The 17,973-nt window shown below is 40.1% G+C and overlaps 1 protein-coding gene across 1 annotated transcript in view; it reads left to right on the top strand.

Moving 5' to 3' along the window:
* The first annotated feature begins 1,863 nt into the window (after window positions 1-1,863).
* The window catches only part of LOC147117171 (uncharacterized), a 667,391-nt gene continuing 651,281 nt past the window's right edge, over window positions 1,864-17,973 (top strand). Inside the window, exons 1-5 of the mRNA XM_085987124.1 lie at window positions 1,864-1,999; window positions 3,964-4,073; window positions 8,188-8,332; window positions 8,955-9,106; window positions 10,282-10,385. Coding sequence (XP_085843250.1) covers window positions 1,933-1,999; window positions 3,964-4,073; window positions 8,188-8,332; window positions 8,955-9,106; window positions 10,282-10,385 — 578 coding nt within the window. The 5' untranslated portion in view covers window positions 1,864-1,932. The remainder of the gene's footprint in view (window positions 2,000-3,963; window positions 4,074-8,187; window positions 8,333-8,954; window positions 9,107-10,281; window positions 10,386-17,973) is intronic.

Below are 17,973 nucleotides of genomic sequence, written 5' to 3' on the forward strand. Positions count from 1 at the left end.
TTGCATTATCGACGGCAGTGATATCGCCAGTCTTTGGCATCTTGAAAATCTAAGATGGCATCTCCCGCGCTTTTCCTTCGTCCCCGATGGATCAAAATGGCGCCTCCCGCGCTTTTCCTTCTTCCCCGCCGAGTTAAGATGGCGGCTCCCGTGCTTTCCCACCGCTGCCGTCAACGCCGCTCTCCGCGGTATTTTTATTTTTAACCGTTCCCGTCGTGGAGCGGACCTTCTGGGACACTTCCCTCCCTCTTCTTAGGTCCGAACGTTGCCCGGCTGTGAAGCACCGGCCGCGCCCTGTGTGCTCCACCCTCTCTCTCTCTCTTTGCTTCCCGACTCGCTGCCCGGCCCCGTTGCAGAGCCACCCGATCGAGCTCTAGCCCGCCGCAGCCCAGGAAGGATCAGTGCACTACCTGCCACCAGCCCGATTAGCTGGGAAACCAAGCCTGGCTCTTGCCAGTCTCTCCTGCAAGTTTTCAATCCGATGATTTGGAGGGCGGTTGCCCACGGTCAACGCCCGTTTCTCGAGTTTCTTTGGATTATATATTTTTTTCTTTCTTCTGGCTTCGACCTTCAATTACGTCATCTGAGGTGCTGCCGAGTTGCAGGTAAGTTCGTTTCTTACTCGTCGCCAGTATTAAATCCGTGTGTTAATGGAGACACGGAATGCAGGAGTTGGTTTAACAAGTCTTTACTGAATGGAAACACTCTGGAAACTGAAACTACAGAAGGCTGCTAGCGCCTTTTATACAGGGGTGGTCACTGCCGGTACTGCAGTCTGAGACCAGTTATTCCCTTAAAGGGACATACACAACAGGTACTGTTAATCTAAAAGGGGAGGAATTGTAACGTATGTACCTTTAAGGGGAGGACTACTTTTTACAGCTCCTGTATACTGTAGTACCAGCAGAGACCATACCTGTATATAAACCCTGAGTAGTGATCTGTATAGTTAGTTCTAGAGTAACCCTCATTCAGTAAACACCTGTTGATCGTTCCCTGCAGTCTTTTGTCTGATTATTGAAGGACACAACATTAAGATACACGGATCTAACATATATGAACCCCTAAGTCTCTCTGTTCTTGCACCCCCTTTTAATTTGTACCATACTGGTTTCACATTTAATACAGTTTAAAAGTTTTCAATTTCTCTGTGAAAGGTCAATCACCAGTCCATCTTTATTTTATTTTAGTTCAGCTCTCATTCAATTGAAGTTTGCTTTCTTGAAGTTACATGGTACCTATTGCCAGATGATATAAAAATTTATCATATGATGGTCACTTGCCCTCAGAGAATCTATTTTTTTCTAAATTTATTTATTATTTCTGAATTTATTTTCTACTTTACCTTATTTTCTCCATGACCACACTGCAAGGGAGGGGATCTATTGACTAAAGGCCAATTAAACACTTTTGTACCTCTAGCTCATCATGCATTATTGTACAGGATTTTGCTCATTTATTCGACATTGAAACAGATCAGCAGGCAGGGCTACACCGACGAAAACGCCAGCAGGCTGATGGTTAACTTGAAAATAAAAATGAAATTCGTGCTACAGATTATATCATCGTCAGCTGCACAATATTATTTTATAAATGTACCTTGGTACGACTGTACGCTGCATTCTTCCTTGCCTTAATTTAATTTTTTAAAATATCATAACTGCTCCTACCTTGACTTCTTCAGGTTTGCTGTGTGCATGTTTGCGAGGAATGAGCCTCAGCGGAACTTTAATGACGTTGAATTTTGAAAGCCAGGGTCACGCGTTTTTCCAGCTGCGTCCGACGAATTTCTGTCATACTCGGGCGTCCGTAGAAGCCAAACTCACGCGCTGTCCGGGTCCGTGTTCCAATTGAGCCGCGGGACTTGGCTGCTCGCGTGTTGGTACGGGGCAGATCGGTGATTTTCAGTCTCTTTGCTCCAAACCACTAGACATGGGAGGGAACAGCAAAAATAAGAGCAGCGCCAAGACCAGGAGAAGACGCCGCAGCAGGGCGCAGGGTGAGCGGGCTTTAATGCAGTCTGTCCGTGACTGGCGGACGCATGTTTAGTCTGCCCAACGATTGTCATGGGGTAAAACTTGTGTCCTGATCAGAAACCTGCCTGAAAGGCTTGAATCGCCTCAAGGATACTGTTTGTTAAAGTTTGGCAAACTTGTTTACACTGCGTGAATAAAGTTTTTCCTGGTGCAACATTCTTTCTGTTTGCGTATGGTCATTGCATATATGGGCAGACATTTCAACTATCACTCTATAGCTTACTGTTTAGGTGAATTAATAATTATAGGATCATAGAATGATATAGCACAGAAGGAGGCCATTCGGCCCATCGTGTCTGTGCTGCCTCTTTGAAAGAGCTATCCAATTGTTAGTTGTGGCTCAGTGGGTAACACTCTTGCCTTCTGAGTCAGAAGGTTGTTGGTTCAAGTCCCACTCCAGAGACTTGAGCACAAAAATCTAGACTGACACTCCAGTGCAGTACTGAGGGAGTGCTGCACTATCAGAGGTGCCATCTATTGGATGAGACATCAAACTGCGGCCCCGTCTGCTCTCTTGGGTGAACGTAAAAGATCGTGTGGCACTGTTTTCAAGAAGAGCAGGGGAGTTATTCCCGGTGTTCTGGCCAACATTTATCCCTCAATCTACATAACTAAAACAGATTATCACATTGGTCATTATCTCAGAACTGTTTGTAGAAACTTGCTGTGCACCAATTGGCTGCTGCGTTTCCTACATTACAACAGTGACTACACTTCAAAAGTACTTCATTGGCTGTAAAGCGCTTGTCCCTTCCTCATAGCCCTGCAACTGTTTCCCCTTCAAGTATTTATCCAATTCTCTTTTGAAAGTTATTATTGAATCTGCTTTCAGGCAGTGCATTCCAGATCATAACAACTTGTTGCGTCAAAATGGTTCAACAACAACAACAACTTGCGTTTATATAGCACCTTTAACATAGTAAAATGTCCCAAGGCGCTTCACAGAACCATTATAAACAAAATTTATCCTCACTTTTTTTGCCAATTACTTTGATCTATGTCCTTTGGTTACCAACCCTTTTGTTACTGGAAACAGTTTCTCCTTATTTACTCTGTCAAAAATGCTCACTTGGACATTATAATAACTGCAGAAAGAATGGATTTATCTCATCAGACTGGGCTGGATTTGAACCAAGGTTCTAGAGATGAAAAGATAGTAAGCGGGTAGCAGTTCTCAGTATATTGATAATGTTCAGCTCCTTAGCCAGATGTGCCTGGAAATAGTATTGTGAGCTATTTATGGAAAATTTAATTTTCAATCTAACCGATTTCCCACTTCTCAGGTAGGTAACTGTACAGAAAAGTTGAAAAAGCTAATAAAACTTAGTGACACTTCCATACCTGTTCAACACTTCGGAGTTTAATACACTTAAAGCAAATGACTCACTTTAATTAATTACTATGTTTCCTTAAGGTAGAACTATAATTTGTAATACATTCAGGCTGGTTAATTTCACTTGTAACTAATTTTTTTTGCATCCTGTAGCACTAAATTACTCACTTTTTTGTTTCAATTGCTTGTGATGTATAACCTTGTTTGCACCAACTTCATACTGCTCTACAATACATTATCAAAATCATATAATACGATGGAGAAGTGGTCAGGAAGTATTTTACCTACTAATAAGATAACTGCAAAAATAGAATTCTCCTTTACAAGTTCCTTGAAATCGGCCTTTTTATGTTCTAATTTATGCCAGTGAAATAAAAACAAGATGGGTGGAAAGTTTTCTCATGTTTTAGAAAACATTTTTGATGATTGTGCTTTAGCTGCTTTGTTGTTTTTCTCTTGTTGTCCAGTTATTTACCAGAGTTTTTAATTAATGTAAAATGATGCACATACTAATGCAAATATGTAATGTCAGTACTGTATTTAAAGTTTTCTGATAAAGCTGCTTGTCTTGAATTCTGTATGTTTGTGCTGCAGGATTTGAAATGGCTGGATTAAATGTTCGGGAGAGGATGCAGATGAAAATGGAGAGAAAAGCCAAGAAGAAAACAGAAGGCAAATATTCAGTTGAGCAGTTGTTGGAAAAAGTAAGCTCTTTTCCAAAATTAAAAAAAGTTATAGTTTATGAAATTTACAATTTAACAGTGTTTCTATCAAGCATTCTAATCAGACTGACGAATGTAGAATCAGAACTTCTATGCACACACGTAGCCTTCGAAAGATCTTTTCCAAGACACAGGAACAAACAAAGGAAAAATGAGCACAAGTTATTAAAAAATAAAGGGCCGGTGCTTAAATCATTGTTGTTCTGATTTAAGATGACTGGACACAACATCCATCACGCAATCACTGGTTTTTCACCATGACCTTCGAACCACTATTTTTTGTTATGATATAAACCCTTTAGCAATTATTTTGATGTATTATCCAGAGTCAAAATCTGTGAATTGCAAAGTTTCTGTTTTTTAAATGGACTTTCACAACCTCAATTTAAGTAGAAATTGTGGTCTGGTTCCTCGCTGGTGACACCCACTATTATGCTTTATCAAAATCCTAGTGAAAACACTATAACTTTCACGATGATGTGAGTCTATAGCCCAACATATTGGAACCCCAGTGCATTGTACTGCCACATGTTTTTGTTTATGTAAGGGGTTAAAATTGAATCTCTCAGGTTTTTGCTCGAAGGAAAATACATTAGTTCAGTTCCAGATGAGTTGGCTGCAGTGTTTTTCATAAATGTGAATTGATAAGTGTAGACAATAGAAAGTTGAAGTTGTCGGTTAGCTGGAAATATTGCTTTCAGTGACGAAACATCCTGTGCTATTTTAAATCTTGATGAATGGCTTTTTGATCTAATATTAATGAGACTAATGTAACCTTTTGTAAATGGATTCCATCTCTTACAACTTCAGAGGATTTGAATTGTTTTTCTGTGAGGTAATACTTCTCCCTAGTTATTTTTCCCTTTTACGATCATGATTACATTGGTGTTGTGATCTCCCCATTTTTTTCAGGAAGTCAAAGATTTATTTTTCTCAGTATATTGCTACACCGGTGAGCAGACAGTGTAAAGCTTAATTATCTTTCTATATTACCCGATAGTACAACAGTGACTACACTTCAAAAGTATTTTATTGGCTGTAAAGTGCTTCCGAATGTCTGGAGTGGTGAAAGGTGCTATATCAATTCAACTCCTTTCATTATTTCTTACATTCCTTAGCTTGGTCCAAACATGGAAAATGAAGGTGAATTCCAGAGGTGAGGTGAGAGTGACTGCCCTTGACATCAAGGCAGCATTTTACAGAGTGTGGCATCAAGGAGCCCTAGTAAAACTGAAGTCAATGGGAATTGGGGGGAAAACTCTCCACTGGCTGGAGTCATACCTAGCACAAAGGAAGATGGTTGTGGTGGTTGGAGGTCAATCATCACAGTCCCGGGACATCGCTGCAAGTGTTCCTCAGGGCAGTGTCCTAGGCCCAACCATCTTCAGCTGCTTCATCAATGACCTTCCCTCCAACATAAGGTCAGGTATGGGGATGTTCGCTGATGACTGCACAGTGTTCAGTGCTATTCGCAACTCCTCAGATAATGAAACAGTCCATGCCCACATGCAATAAAACCTGGACGACGTTCAGGGTTGAGCTGATAAGTGGCAGGTAACATTTGCGTCATACAAGTGCCAGGCAATGACTATCTCCAACAAGCGAGTGTCTAACCACCGCCCCTTGACATTCAACGGCATTACCATCACCGAATTCCCTACCATCAACATTCTGGGGGTCACCATTGACCCGAAATGTAACTGGACCAGCCACATAAATACTGTGGCAACAAGAGCAGGTCAGAGGCTAGGTATTCTGCAGCGAGTGTCTCACTTCCTGACTCCCCAAAGTCTTTCCACCATCTACAAGGCAGAAGTAAGGATTGTGATGGAATACTCTCCATTTGCCTGGATGAGTGCAGCTCCAACAACACTCAAGAAGCTCAACACCATCCAGGACAAAGCAACCCACTTGATTGGCACCCCATCCACCACCTTAAACATTCACTCCCTCCATCACCAGCGTACCGTGGCTGCAGTGTGTACCATCTACACTACTTACTATGTCACCTTTCATTGTGTCATTGGCACACTTGGATACATGGCTCTCTATTATGTTATCTAAGTCATTAATAAATATAGATAATAGTTGAGGCCCCAGCACAGATCCTTGTGGGACAACACAAATCACTTTCTTCCAATTCGAGTACATACCCATTATCCCGACTCTCTGTCTTCTACCGCAAACCAATCTCCTAATCAGGTCAATAATTTCCTTCAATTCCATGAGCTTTAATTTTAGTTAACAGTCTCTTATGTGGAACCTTATCGAATACCTTCTGGAAGTCCATACAAACTACATCCATAGACATTTCCCTGTCGACTATTTTAGTTACTTCCTCAAAAAAATTCCAATTAAGTTAGTTAGACATGACCTACCCTTTATAAATCCATGTTGACTCTCTCTAATCAGCTCAAATTTCTCCACGTGCTCAGTCACTCTATCCTTAATTATAGATTTCAATAACTTCCCCACAACAGATGTTAGACTAACAGGTCTATAATTTCCTGGTTTCTCTTTCTTGACTTTCTTAAATAGTGGAGTTAAATTTGCAATTTTCCAATATAAAGGAAAATTTACTGAATCAAGAAAGCTCTGGAAGATTATGGCTAAAGCATCTGCAATTTCCTCACCTACTTCCTTTAAAAAGGGAGAAAGAGATAGACCGAGAAATTACAGGCCAGTCAGCTTAACCTTGGTGGTGTGCAAATTATTCGGAAAAATTCTGAGGGTCAGTATTAATCGTCATTTAGAAAGGCATGGATTAAGCAGGACAGTCAGTGTGGATTTGTTAAGAGAAGGTCAAGTCTGACTAACTTGATTGAATTTTTTGATGAGGTAACAAGGAGGATCGATGAGGGTAGCGCGTTTGATGTAGTCTATGTGGATTTTAGCAAAGCTTTTAACAAGGTCCCACATGACAGACTGGTCAGAAAAGTAAAAACCCATGGGATCCAAGGGAAAGTAGCAAGTTGGATCCAAAATTGGCTCAGTGACAGGAAGCAAAGGGTGATGGTCGATGGGTGTTTTTGTGACTGGAAGGCTGATTCCAGTGGGGTTTCGCAGATCTCGGTACTTGGTCCCTTGCTTTTTGTGGTATATATCAATAATTTAGACTGGAGAATTTTAGCTATGAGGAAAGATTGAATATGCTGGGGTTGTTTTCTTTGGAACAGAGATGGCTGAGGGGAGATGTAATTGAGGTGTCTAAAATTGAGGGGCCTAGATAGAGTGGATAGGAAGGACCTATTTTCCTTAGCAGAGAGATCAATAACCAGGAGACATAGATTTAAAGTAATTGGTAGAAGGATTAGAGGGGAGTTGAGGAGAACTTTTTTCACCCAGAGGGTGGTGGGGGTCTGGAATTCACTGCCTGAAAGGATGGTAGAAGCAGAAACCCTCATCACATTTAAGAAGTGCTTGGATATGCACTTGAAGTGCTGTAACCTTCAAGGCTACGGACCAAGAGCTGAAAAGTGGGATTAGACTGATGGCACTTTTTCAGCCAGCACTGACACGATGGGCCAAATGGTCTCTTTCTGTGCTGTAAATTTCTATGATTCTATAAAACCCTGGGATGGAAGCCATCAGGTCCTGGGGATTTTCAGTCTTTAGTTATTTCTAGTAATGTTTTTTCCATTTTTTTCTAATAGTGTTTTCTTGCTTATGTTAACTTTAGTGAGTTCCAGTCCTTGATTCATTATTAGTTTTTCTGGAATGTCAGGCACATTACCCTCTTCTTCTACTGTGTAGACCGGCACAAAGTAGTTATTCAACAAGTCTGCCATTTCCTTATTTTCATTTGCAGTCTTGCCTGCATCTGTTTTTAAAGGGCCCACATTATCCTTAACTACCCTTTTTCTTATATAATTGTAAAAACCTTTTGTGTTAATGTTGATATCTCTCGCAAGTTTCTTTTTGTATTCCCTCTCATGACATCTTTTGAGAGAGACTCACCTTCAAACATGGCAAAATGATTGATTTATTTTTAGATAGTTCTGTTACTATGTGGGAATGTACTGGAACGACACTTGACCTAAGATCTATTTTTTATTTGAGGAAACAGATGCTGCTAAATTTATTTGTGCACTTTCAGGCTGAGGAATGCATGGACCACTTAAATTTTGAACTAGCACGAATGTTCTGTCAGCGAGCTTTGGACATGGAGCCTAACAATTTGACCATACTCGATATGATGGGCAACATCTTTGCAGAGCTTGGAAATGCAGAAAAAGCAAAAGAAATATCCTTTTGGCAGGAAGCTCCATGCTGTTTTGAATTCACTGCTTTTTTAAACTATCTTCTTCACCTAACCTTTTTCGTTGTGTGGGAGATACAGCGAAGTTGATAAGAGGATATGCTCACCCATTTAGGTTCTCACCAAAAGTGAGACAATCTTGAGTGATGGATAATTCCCAAGACTGCTGTTGATTAACTCCAGAAGTAAACTTGGAACAAGGTGCTTCATCATCCCTTGTCTACGATAAACTATCCCACCAGAGGGAGCTGTTGTATTTGTGTGGGAACTATTCACACCTAGCTTCAGACAGTGGCAGGTGGCGATAGGCAGCACATTCATTGCTGAGCTACATGTGGCTTTTTGATGCTGCAAGGTGAAAGATTTACATTATTAACATGATAGTATTATTGAAGTTAAATTGTTCAAAGACGACTTGTTTGAATTTAAGATAAAAAATTGAAACTATATTGTGCGATAAACTATACTTTCTTTAAATTTTACAGTATAATGGCTATTATGGATTGTTACAGTGCTGTTTTGCAGATTAGTAGGGACATTTTGTAGTGGAATTAATTAAATCTATGCCATATAAAAAGAAAAAAAATGTTCTTTGACTCCGGTGAAAGTATTTCAGCAAGCTGTTGTGTTGAGCCCTGATGAAGGCTATGCTAAATACATGTACTTGGGCCAGATCCACTGTGGGCAGGAGGCAGTACAGTACTTCAACAAAGGCATTGAGCTCATGATTAAAGACTACCAAAAGCAGAAGGAGATGGTGAGTAGTAATCTTTGAAGCTTATCCAGTTTTTTAAACCGAGAAATATTGGTTGAATTTTACATGCTCCAAATGCTGTGTGCTGAACCTTTATGGCATGTGTTAGTCTTCTTCGTGCAATATCATAAATGTTTTTTGTTGGTTAATTTTTGGCTGGGTTATTATTATGTATTCTGGTTGACATAACTGATTTTTAATTTGATTATTTAAAAAAACCTGTTAATCCATTGTACTGTTAACTTATTATACTGTATCTGTTAAAATTGAAAAGTGTTTGAAACAATTTAATTTTGGAGAAATTTTGAATAAGCCTGAATAAACCTTGTGACTCACGGATACCCACAAGTCAATATGAAAGTCATTCTTTAAAATTGTTGTTTAGTGCCACTGTAATCATAGTTCTAATGCTTGAAGGATTGCTTTTGATCTGATTTTGTCACGTATTTCAGAATTTTACGTTGGTTTCCATATTGTTGTGATTGTACATTTCTTGCGTGGCATTAATCAGGGTAGTAGACTATCTGATACCTTGGCTGTATGCAGTGTTGTGTTATATGCTTCAGGGTCAGCATTTTGTCCTGTGTGCGCTGGATACCAGTGAGGTATAATCTTCAGTTTAAATTTAATGATGATCTGAAACTTTAACAAGTGATTTTCTTCAGGTGAAGCTATATCTGGAGTTATTTAAACACCCATATGTTGCTCAGCTTAAATTCAACAAGTTACAAATTCAATTCAAATTTACCAGATTTATACTATTTAAAAGAAAGCACAGGGAGAGGCTCAACTTGTTCAAACTTTCAAACGTAATTGCTAACTTAGCTCCATTAAGTCACGTGAAGCTAAAAAATTGCCAAATAATTAGCATTGGTGCAAAGCGCACACTTCAATGTAGCAAGCACTGTTTTGGGCCCAAAGTGTCATGCTTCTACACATTCTGCTCCTGCTACATCTTGCCAACCTAATCAAAAGATTTAGATAACTCTGCTGGAACAAAGTACACATGGATTTTAAATGCAATCTGGAAAACAGCTGGTGCCACTTGCTTTTTTGGCAAAGTTTAGTGTCTGGTGCTGGATGACAGCTGTAAGAAAAAATTGCAGTTGATAATTATGAAATTGTTTGTACAGTGTATTTTATAATACAAGTAAATTTGTGATTTTGTTTTTGGACAGGCCACACAAGCAGCATCCTGTGATCCTGATAACACCGAAGTGACTCCTCAAAACATCTCTACGGCTTTTTGTTCATTGGCAGAGATTTTCCTCACTGACCTCTGGTAAAGTATATTATAATATGTTGATTTGAGGGCTGCATTCTCTTACAATCTTAATTTTATTGTTGTTCCAGTCATTTTAAAAACTATAAGCTCCAATCAATCACTAACAAGATTAATCCATGTAGTTTAGAAAATATACAAATTAAAGTAGCATTTTTTTTAATGGGGGGTTGGTGTTTGATGATTAGTGTTGTGGTACAGAAAGGGGTTTCACAGACTGGATGCGTGAGCTGATGGGGCTACCAGGTGTTTATAGCTAATTTCTGAGCTAAGAGCCACTTTTCAACACCTGAATACTTTATCTCTTTAAATACCCGATTCCAGAATCCTATACTCCCACTACAGACTTAATTGCACCACCTTACAGAGTTAGGGAGGAGCAAGGCCATGAATGGATTCAAACATGAGGATGGGATTTTTTTCACGTGTTGGGGGACCAGCAGCCAATGTAGGTATTGAGCACAGGGACAATGGGTGAGCGGGACTTGGTGTGGGATAGGATACGGGCAGCAGAATATTGGGGGAGCTGAACGTTATGGAGGGTGATGGATGGGTGACCGACCAGGTGATCATTGGAACAGTCGAGTCGAGAGGCGACGCAGCATGGATGAGGGTTTCGGCAGCGGATGGGCTGAGGCAGGGGCAGAGACGGAGGTGGAGGTAGGTGATCTCTGTGATGAAGAGGATACAGGGTCGGAAGCTCAGGTCGGGGACAAGTAGGATGGCGAGGTTGCGAACAGTCTGGTTCAACCAGAGACAGCAGCCAGGGAGGGAGATGGAATTGGTTGCTAGGAAACAGAGTGGTGGAAAGCAATCAATGGCGAGGACGCTAAGTTATAAACTGGGTTGTTTTGCATAAATCTTAAGTTGATCAGAGCAGTGTATATTTCAGATGTCTGGAATATCTGTGACTATTTTGGAAATAATTGACGACCACTTCCATATGAGAAGCTACATATTGCTGTTTTGAGGCACATCATACAATTAAGTTATTTTAGCATTTAGACTATAAATTGAGAAACAAATCTGAGGAAAATATTTAATCAGACTGGTGAGATTTTGCTAGTTACTTGTGGTCTCCAGCTAGAAAAGATTGCGTTTGTGATAAGAAAGAAGAAAGCAATAAGTTGCATTTATATAGTGCCTTTTATATCGTGCCTTTCACATCCTAAAGCTGTCTGTGTGCTTCCCAGTCAATGAATTACTTTTGGAGCGCAGCCATTGTTGTTTTGTAGGCAAATACGGCAGCTAATTTGCACACAGCATGGCCTCACAAACAGAAATGAGATAAATGGCGAATTCATTTATGTTGGTGGTGTTGGTTGGGGGATAAATGTTGACGAGAACACTGGGGAACTCCTTGCTCTTTTGAACAAAAAGTGTGATAGGATTTTTTTACGTCCATCTGAGAGGGCAGATGGGGCCTCATTTTAACATCTCAACTGTAGACGGCACTTTTGACTGCACTATTCCCTCCGTACTGCACTGGAGTGTCAGCCTAGATTATGTGTTCATGTACTTAAGTGGGACTTGAATGGATAACCTTCTGACTCAGATGAAAGTGCAACTACTAAGCCTGCTAGGTGCTCCAGTTTACTTTAAAAAAAAATGCTCTGTGTTCATTCAAGGTTATGTGTATTTAATGCCTTGCTCCACTTGAGTGGACTTGATTACTTAAGTATCAAATTTTGCTTGGTGAACTGCCACAATATGCTAACATGGTTCAGGTTGCGAATGCTTCCTGTTGACATAAAAATTATATTTTCTGATGCATGAATATAGACCAAATACAAAACAACTGCATGGATTCTTCTCGCTGTCTACCATGGAACCCTCTATGAGCAGAAACTAACCACAACTGACTACAGTACATAGTGTGTGTCTATAAAAACAGAAATAAGTTACCTGGGACTAATATCAAAGCAATGATGTCTTTATTTCAGTGATAATATAAACCATTCGAGCTTTGTTGTCATGGTTTAATATCATCTGACCCCAACATATGATTCCTGCTTTGTAATCACATTTAGTATCCATTGTTCTTTCTTTATAAACATAAATTCATATCAACAAGGTTAAGTGCTTTTGAAATGGCTCTTAGCTCCATGTTGAGAATACGATTAAGATTTTCATACGTTGGAATTGCTCAGCTAATGGCTCTCAGCTCTAGATTCAGAGAAGCCTTCAGAAAGCAATGTGAAAGGCACAGTATTTTCAAGTGCCACTTCAAATCATAAAAACATATTCATAAAATAATAGATACCTAGGAGTTATATTTAATCATACCCTTACTAGTTTTCTGATGCCTATGCCTCTGTGATTGTTTTCATTAAATATTTTGTGTTCCTGTGATGAGCTGACTTTGTTTTTTTGCACTGTTGGATCGTGCTTGTGTGAAACAAGAAATATGAATCCCATTTTCAAAAAAAAGTTCACCAATAACCACACACGTGCAAGTGGTAATTTCCCCAAAAGCTGAAGTTCGTTGGATGAGTAGAGAAATTAAAATGAGTCTTAATCATGGAAAATCTGGGGTTAATAACACAAAAGATTAAGCAGAGCATAAAAATATTTAGGGGACACAAAAAACATATTGAGAGGTTATGAAAGAAGACTGGCAGATAACATCAAAGGAAATAGTAAAGGATTTTATAAACATAAAAAGTAGGGGAGTAATTAAAGAAAGGGTGGGATTGACTAGAGATGAAAGGAAATCTTATGGAGTGTAAAGGAATGGCTGAGATAATAAATGGATATTCTGCCTTGGTTTTCACAGAAGATTATGGTAGTAGAAATAAGAGAGTACAAGAGGAGCAATTAGTTAAAATGACTAGATAAGGAACTAGTACTGAAAAGGCACCAGGCACTGATGGCATGCCAAGGGCAAAGGCTGTGACCAGTTTTCCGTATTCTAAGATGTTTGATTTGAAAGTTGCGCCAGAGGATTGGAAGGTTGCTAATGTAACATCTCGGTTCCAAAGGAGGTACAGTACTAAGTGATTGTTGACCAATCGGCCTAACATTGGTAGTGGGTAAGCTTCTAGAGTTCGTAATAGTAGTTAAAGTTATTAGTCATTTAGTCCCGTTCACCCATCTCCCCTGTGCTCGCTGACCTACATTAGCTCCCGGTTAAGCAACGCCTCGATTTAAAAATTCTCATCCTTGTTTTCAAATCCCTCCATGGCCCCGCCCCTCCCTCTGTAATCTCCTCCAGCCCCACAACCTCCGAGATATCTGCGCTTCTCTAATTCTGGCCTCTTCAGCATCCCCGATTTTAATCACTCCACCATTGGTGGCCGTGCCTTCAGCTGCCAAGGCCCTAAGCTCTGGAATTCCCTCCCTAAATCTCTCCGCCTCTCTTTCCTCCTTTAACACGCTCCTTCAAACCTACCTCTTTAACCAAGCTTTTGGTCATCTGCCCTAATATCTCCTTCTGTGGCTCGGTGTCAAATTTTGTTTTATAATGCTCCTGTGAAGCGCCTTGGGACGTCTTACTACATTATAGACGCTATATAAATACAAGTTGTTGTTGTTTAGAATATTACAGCATGGGTAGCAAGTCGGTTAAAGGACAGGAGATGGAATAGTGGTTAATAGATGTTTTTTGGATTGGAGGGATTTAAAGATAAAAGGACTTCTCAAATAGGAAAAAAAAACAATCTGAACTTTGGCACAGGAGCACAGAATCAAAATTTGCAGCGGACACAAAAATAGGGAGCCTAGTTAACTGTAGAGGACAAGAAGCAACATAAATATGGGCTGATAAATATCAGATGACATTTAATGCAGAGAAATGTGAGGTGATGCAGTTTGGAAGGAAGAATATACTAAAACGGTAAAGCTTTCAAAGTAGTAGAGAAACAGAGTGACTTGGGGGTTCAAATACCTAGCACAAAGGAAGATGGTTGTGGTTGTTGAAAGTCAATCATCTCAGCACCAGGACATCGCTGCAGGAGTTCCTCAGGGCACTGTCCTAGGCCCAACCATTTTCAGCTGCTTTATCAATAACCCTCCCTCCATCATAAGGTCAGGAGTGGGAGTGTTCCCTGCTGCTGATTGCACAGTGTTCAGTTCCATTCGCAGCTCCTCAGATAATGAAGCAGTCTGTGCCCGCATTCAGCAAGACCTGGACGACATTCAGGTTTGGGTTGATAATTGGCAAGTGCCAGGCAATGACTATCTCTAACAAGAGAGAGTCTAGCTGCCTCCCCTTGACATTCAATGGCATTATCATTGCCAATTCCCCCACCATCAACATCCTGGGGGGGTCACCATTGACCAGAAATTTAACTGGACCAGTCACATAAATACTGTGGCAACAAGAGCAGGTCAGAGGCTAGGTATTCTGTGGCAAGTGTCTCATCTGACTCAGCAAAGCCTTTCCACCATCTACAAGGCACAAGTAAGGAGTGTGATGGAATACTCTCCACTTGCCTGGATGAGTGCAGCTCCAGCAACACTCAAGAAGCTCGACACCATCCAGGACAAAGCAGCCCGCTTGATTGGCATCCCATCCAGCACCTTAAACACTCACTCCCTCCATCGCCGACACACCATGGCTGCAGTGTGTACCAGCTACAAGATGTACTGTAGCAGCTCGCCAAGGCCCCTCCAACAGCACTTCCCAGACCTGCGACCTCTACCACCTAGAAGGACAAGGGCAGCAGGCGCATGGGAACACCACCACCTGCAGGTTCCCCTCCAAGTCACGCACCATCCTGACTTGGAAATATATTGCTGTTCCTCGTCGTTGCTGGGTCAAAATCCTAGAACTCCCTCCCTAACAGCACTGCGGGAGTACACACAGACGGCTCACCACCACCTTCTCAAGGGTAATTAAGGATGGGCAATAAATGCTGGCCTTACCAGCAATGCCCACGTCCCATGAATGAATAAAAAAAAATACACAAATCTTTAAAAGTGGGAGGACACCATTAAAAATGTATTTGATCCTTGGTTTTATAAATAGTGGTATAGAGTAAAAAAGAATGGGTAACACTAAACCTATGCAAATCACTGTTTAGGCCACAGTTGGAATATTGTTTCAGGGTTTGGGTCTTCTACTTCATGAATGAGGGCAAGGACATCCAAAGGGAGAAAAAGAAATTCACTAAGATGATACTAAGGAAGAGAGGCATTAGTTTTGAGGAGAGACTAGAGGCACTGGTGCTCGTTTCACGAGAACATAGAAGGTTAAAAGGAGATATAAGAGAGATATAAAAAATTATGAAGGGTTTTGATTAGGTAAATGGGGGAAACTATTTCACCTGGTAGAGAATTTGGAACTTAAGGGCACAGTTTCAAGATCATCAAGAAGAAAGAAGGGAGAAGTTAGGTTTTTTTTAAACCAGAGAGTTGTTAGGACATGAAATCCTCTACCAGAACCAAAGCTGGAGCAGACTCCAAAGGGAAACATAAATATTGAAAAGGAGAATGGGACTTGGCTCGCTCTCTGCCAGAGGGCGTGGATATGATGGGTGAAGTCGTCTCTTTCTTTGCTGTAAAACTCTGGCCCTGAAATTCCTGGAGCCAGGGAAGACAGAAAGGAAGATGTCCACTGGGGGTTTGCGATAGGAATTAAAATTCAGTCGAGGGGGAACTATTGGCAGGTTTTTCACCTGCCCCCAACCCCGCTCCCACCACTTGCACCAGTGGAGCAGGCTGCTAAGAATTTGAGGGCTTATGATTCTTTTTAATTGTCACTATTTACTCTGTATTCATTATTGTAGAGGATGTATTTTGTTCCCTTGATCTTATTGTTTCCTAACTACCGACAACTGCTGACTTCTAATTCTCATTCTCCTCTGTGCTGTCAGAGTGTGGCATCAAGTGGAGGGTTTGTATTTTTTTTGCAGGGATGGGGGAGAGTGGAGAAAGCAGGAATGGCAAGTGATACAGATTATCATAAAGTGATGGAAGGTGTCATCGACATTTAAAGTACCATTAGTCATAGATTGGTGGGAAATTTTAATAAAGTACATTGTGAAAATGGAAATCAATGCCAATAACTGAAGATTGATGTAAACAATAATTGAGTTTATAAAAACAGAAACCATGTCTTCTACTGCTGTGGGTGCAAACTTACATTTCCGTAAGATGTGAAACTGCATTCCCTGGTTAAAATGGTTGGCTTATTGAAAGCAGGTTTTTTATTTGCAGCATTACTACCAAATTTACTTCGAATAAATAGATTAAAATTTTGGCTATTTTCCCACATATTATTAGTATTTTATCTGTTTAGTTCAAGTCACAGGTAAGTTTCATGGTTTTGTTGTCCTGGAAGGATTGTGTACGCAGTCTTGATTTCAGTGCGGTGGGTTGTTAGATGCTAAATTTATTCTAGTGCAATTTTAGTTAAATACCTTCAAGTGAATTATATATGCTGCTGTTTGTTTTAAATTCCCAATTTCTGGTCCTGATTTAAGGCTGTGGTTGTATTGAACCAGTTTTGTCTTCAACACTAGGTGGTGCTGTACAGTTTTAGATCTGAATAACATTTCTATTTTAACTGCAATGCTACCAAAATGGCTTTAAATTGATCTCTTTAAAGACAGTTTCAATCCTGTTTGCAGCAATTTTAACAGAATAAATGAAAACTGACATGTTATTCATGTATTACTACAGTTTTGGATTTTGAGACGGAGTTTTTTAACTCACTTTGTCCCACGCATTTTAGTCGTTCATGTTTTACAAAGAATGATTTGCATGGAGTTGGATGAGATTCTGTTACCATTGTGACTGCATTACATTCACTTGGGGCATAACATTTGTGCAATTTGTCAAACCCCCTTTTTTTTCCACTTCCATATTTATTAGATTGCCAAAAGACAAATCAGATTTTCCACAGTCTAATGTGTGTTCTCCAGTGGTCCTGGCTCAGTAAGTGAAGATTAAATTCACTGTTGTACTTCTGTGGAGAAGGGCAGCTTTGGAAGATTCCTTTGAGTGTAAATAGTCTCCCAGGCGTATAATTTGCTGTTTAAAAAAAAATGGCTGCAGTGTAGGAGACCAATCAATTTATCAGTCTCTTCACTCCCTATGGAGGTTAGAAATTTAAGTTCCCATCTCTTACCAGGAGGCTCTCTGGTGATGTCGGTCCAGTGGGTATCTATACATTCTGCAAAGGCTGCACTCTCTTAGTTAGAAGTTGGTGCATCAGACTGCTTTGGATTTTGATAGTGTCTTCTCAGATAGTACTGACTATGTACAATACAGTATATTATATTTCAGCTTCACTTGTCTTGTTTTAGTACATTGCTTGCACAGTTAAGCAGTTCACACTGTGTAATATATAATGTGCAGTCAAAATATGTTCATGACCAGAAAGGCATTGTTTATTTTATTCAGTTGTGAATTTACAGCACTTGTGCTGGTCAAGGTGAAACTTTTACTGTAATATTTTGGGCAGTAGGGGGTGTACATATACTGTGTATTTGTTAGCCAAATCCTATTATTAAATATATGGTAATAGATAGATGGGAGTGAATTAGAAGCCAGTTATTACAATTGAGTGATTTTATACGACCTTTGAGAGTGAAACTGAAACTTTAGCAGCTTGTAAACAAGATATTATATAATATTGCACAAA

The sequence above is a fragment of the Somniosus microcephalus genome, chromosome 5 (genome assembly GCF_052327205.1).
Source record: "Somniosus microcephalus isolate GS21.2 chromosome 5, FLI_Smic_1.0, whole genome shotgun sequence".
NCBI lineage: Eukaryota > Metazoa > Chordata > Chondrichthyes > Squaliformes > Somniosidae > Somniosus > Somniosus microcephalus.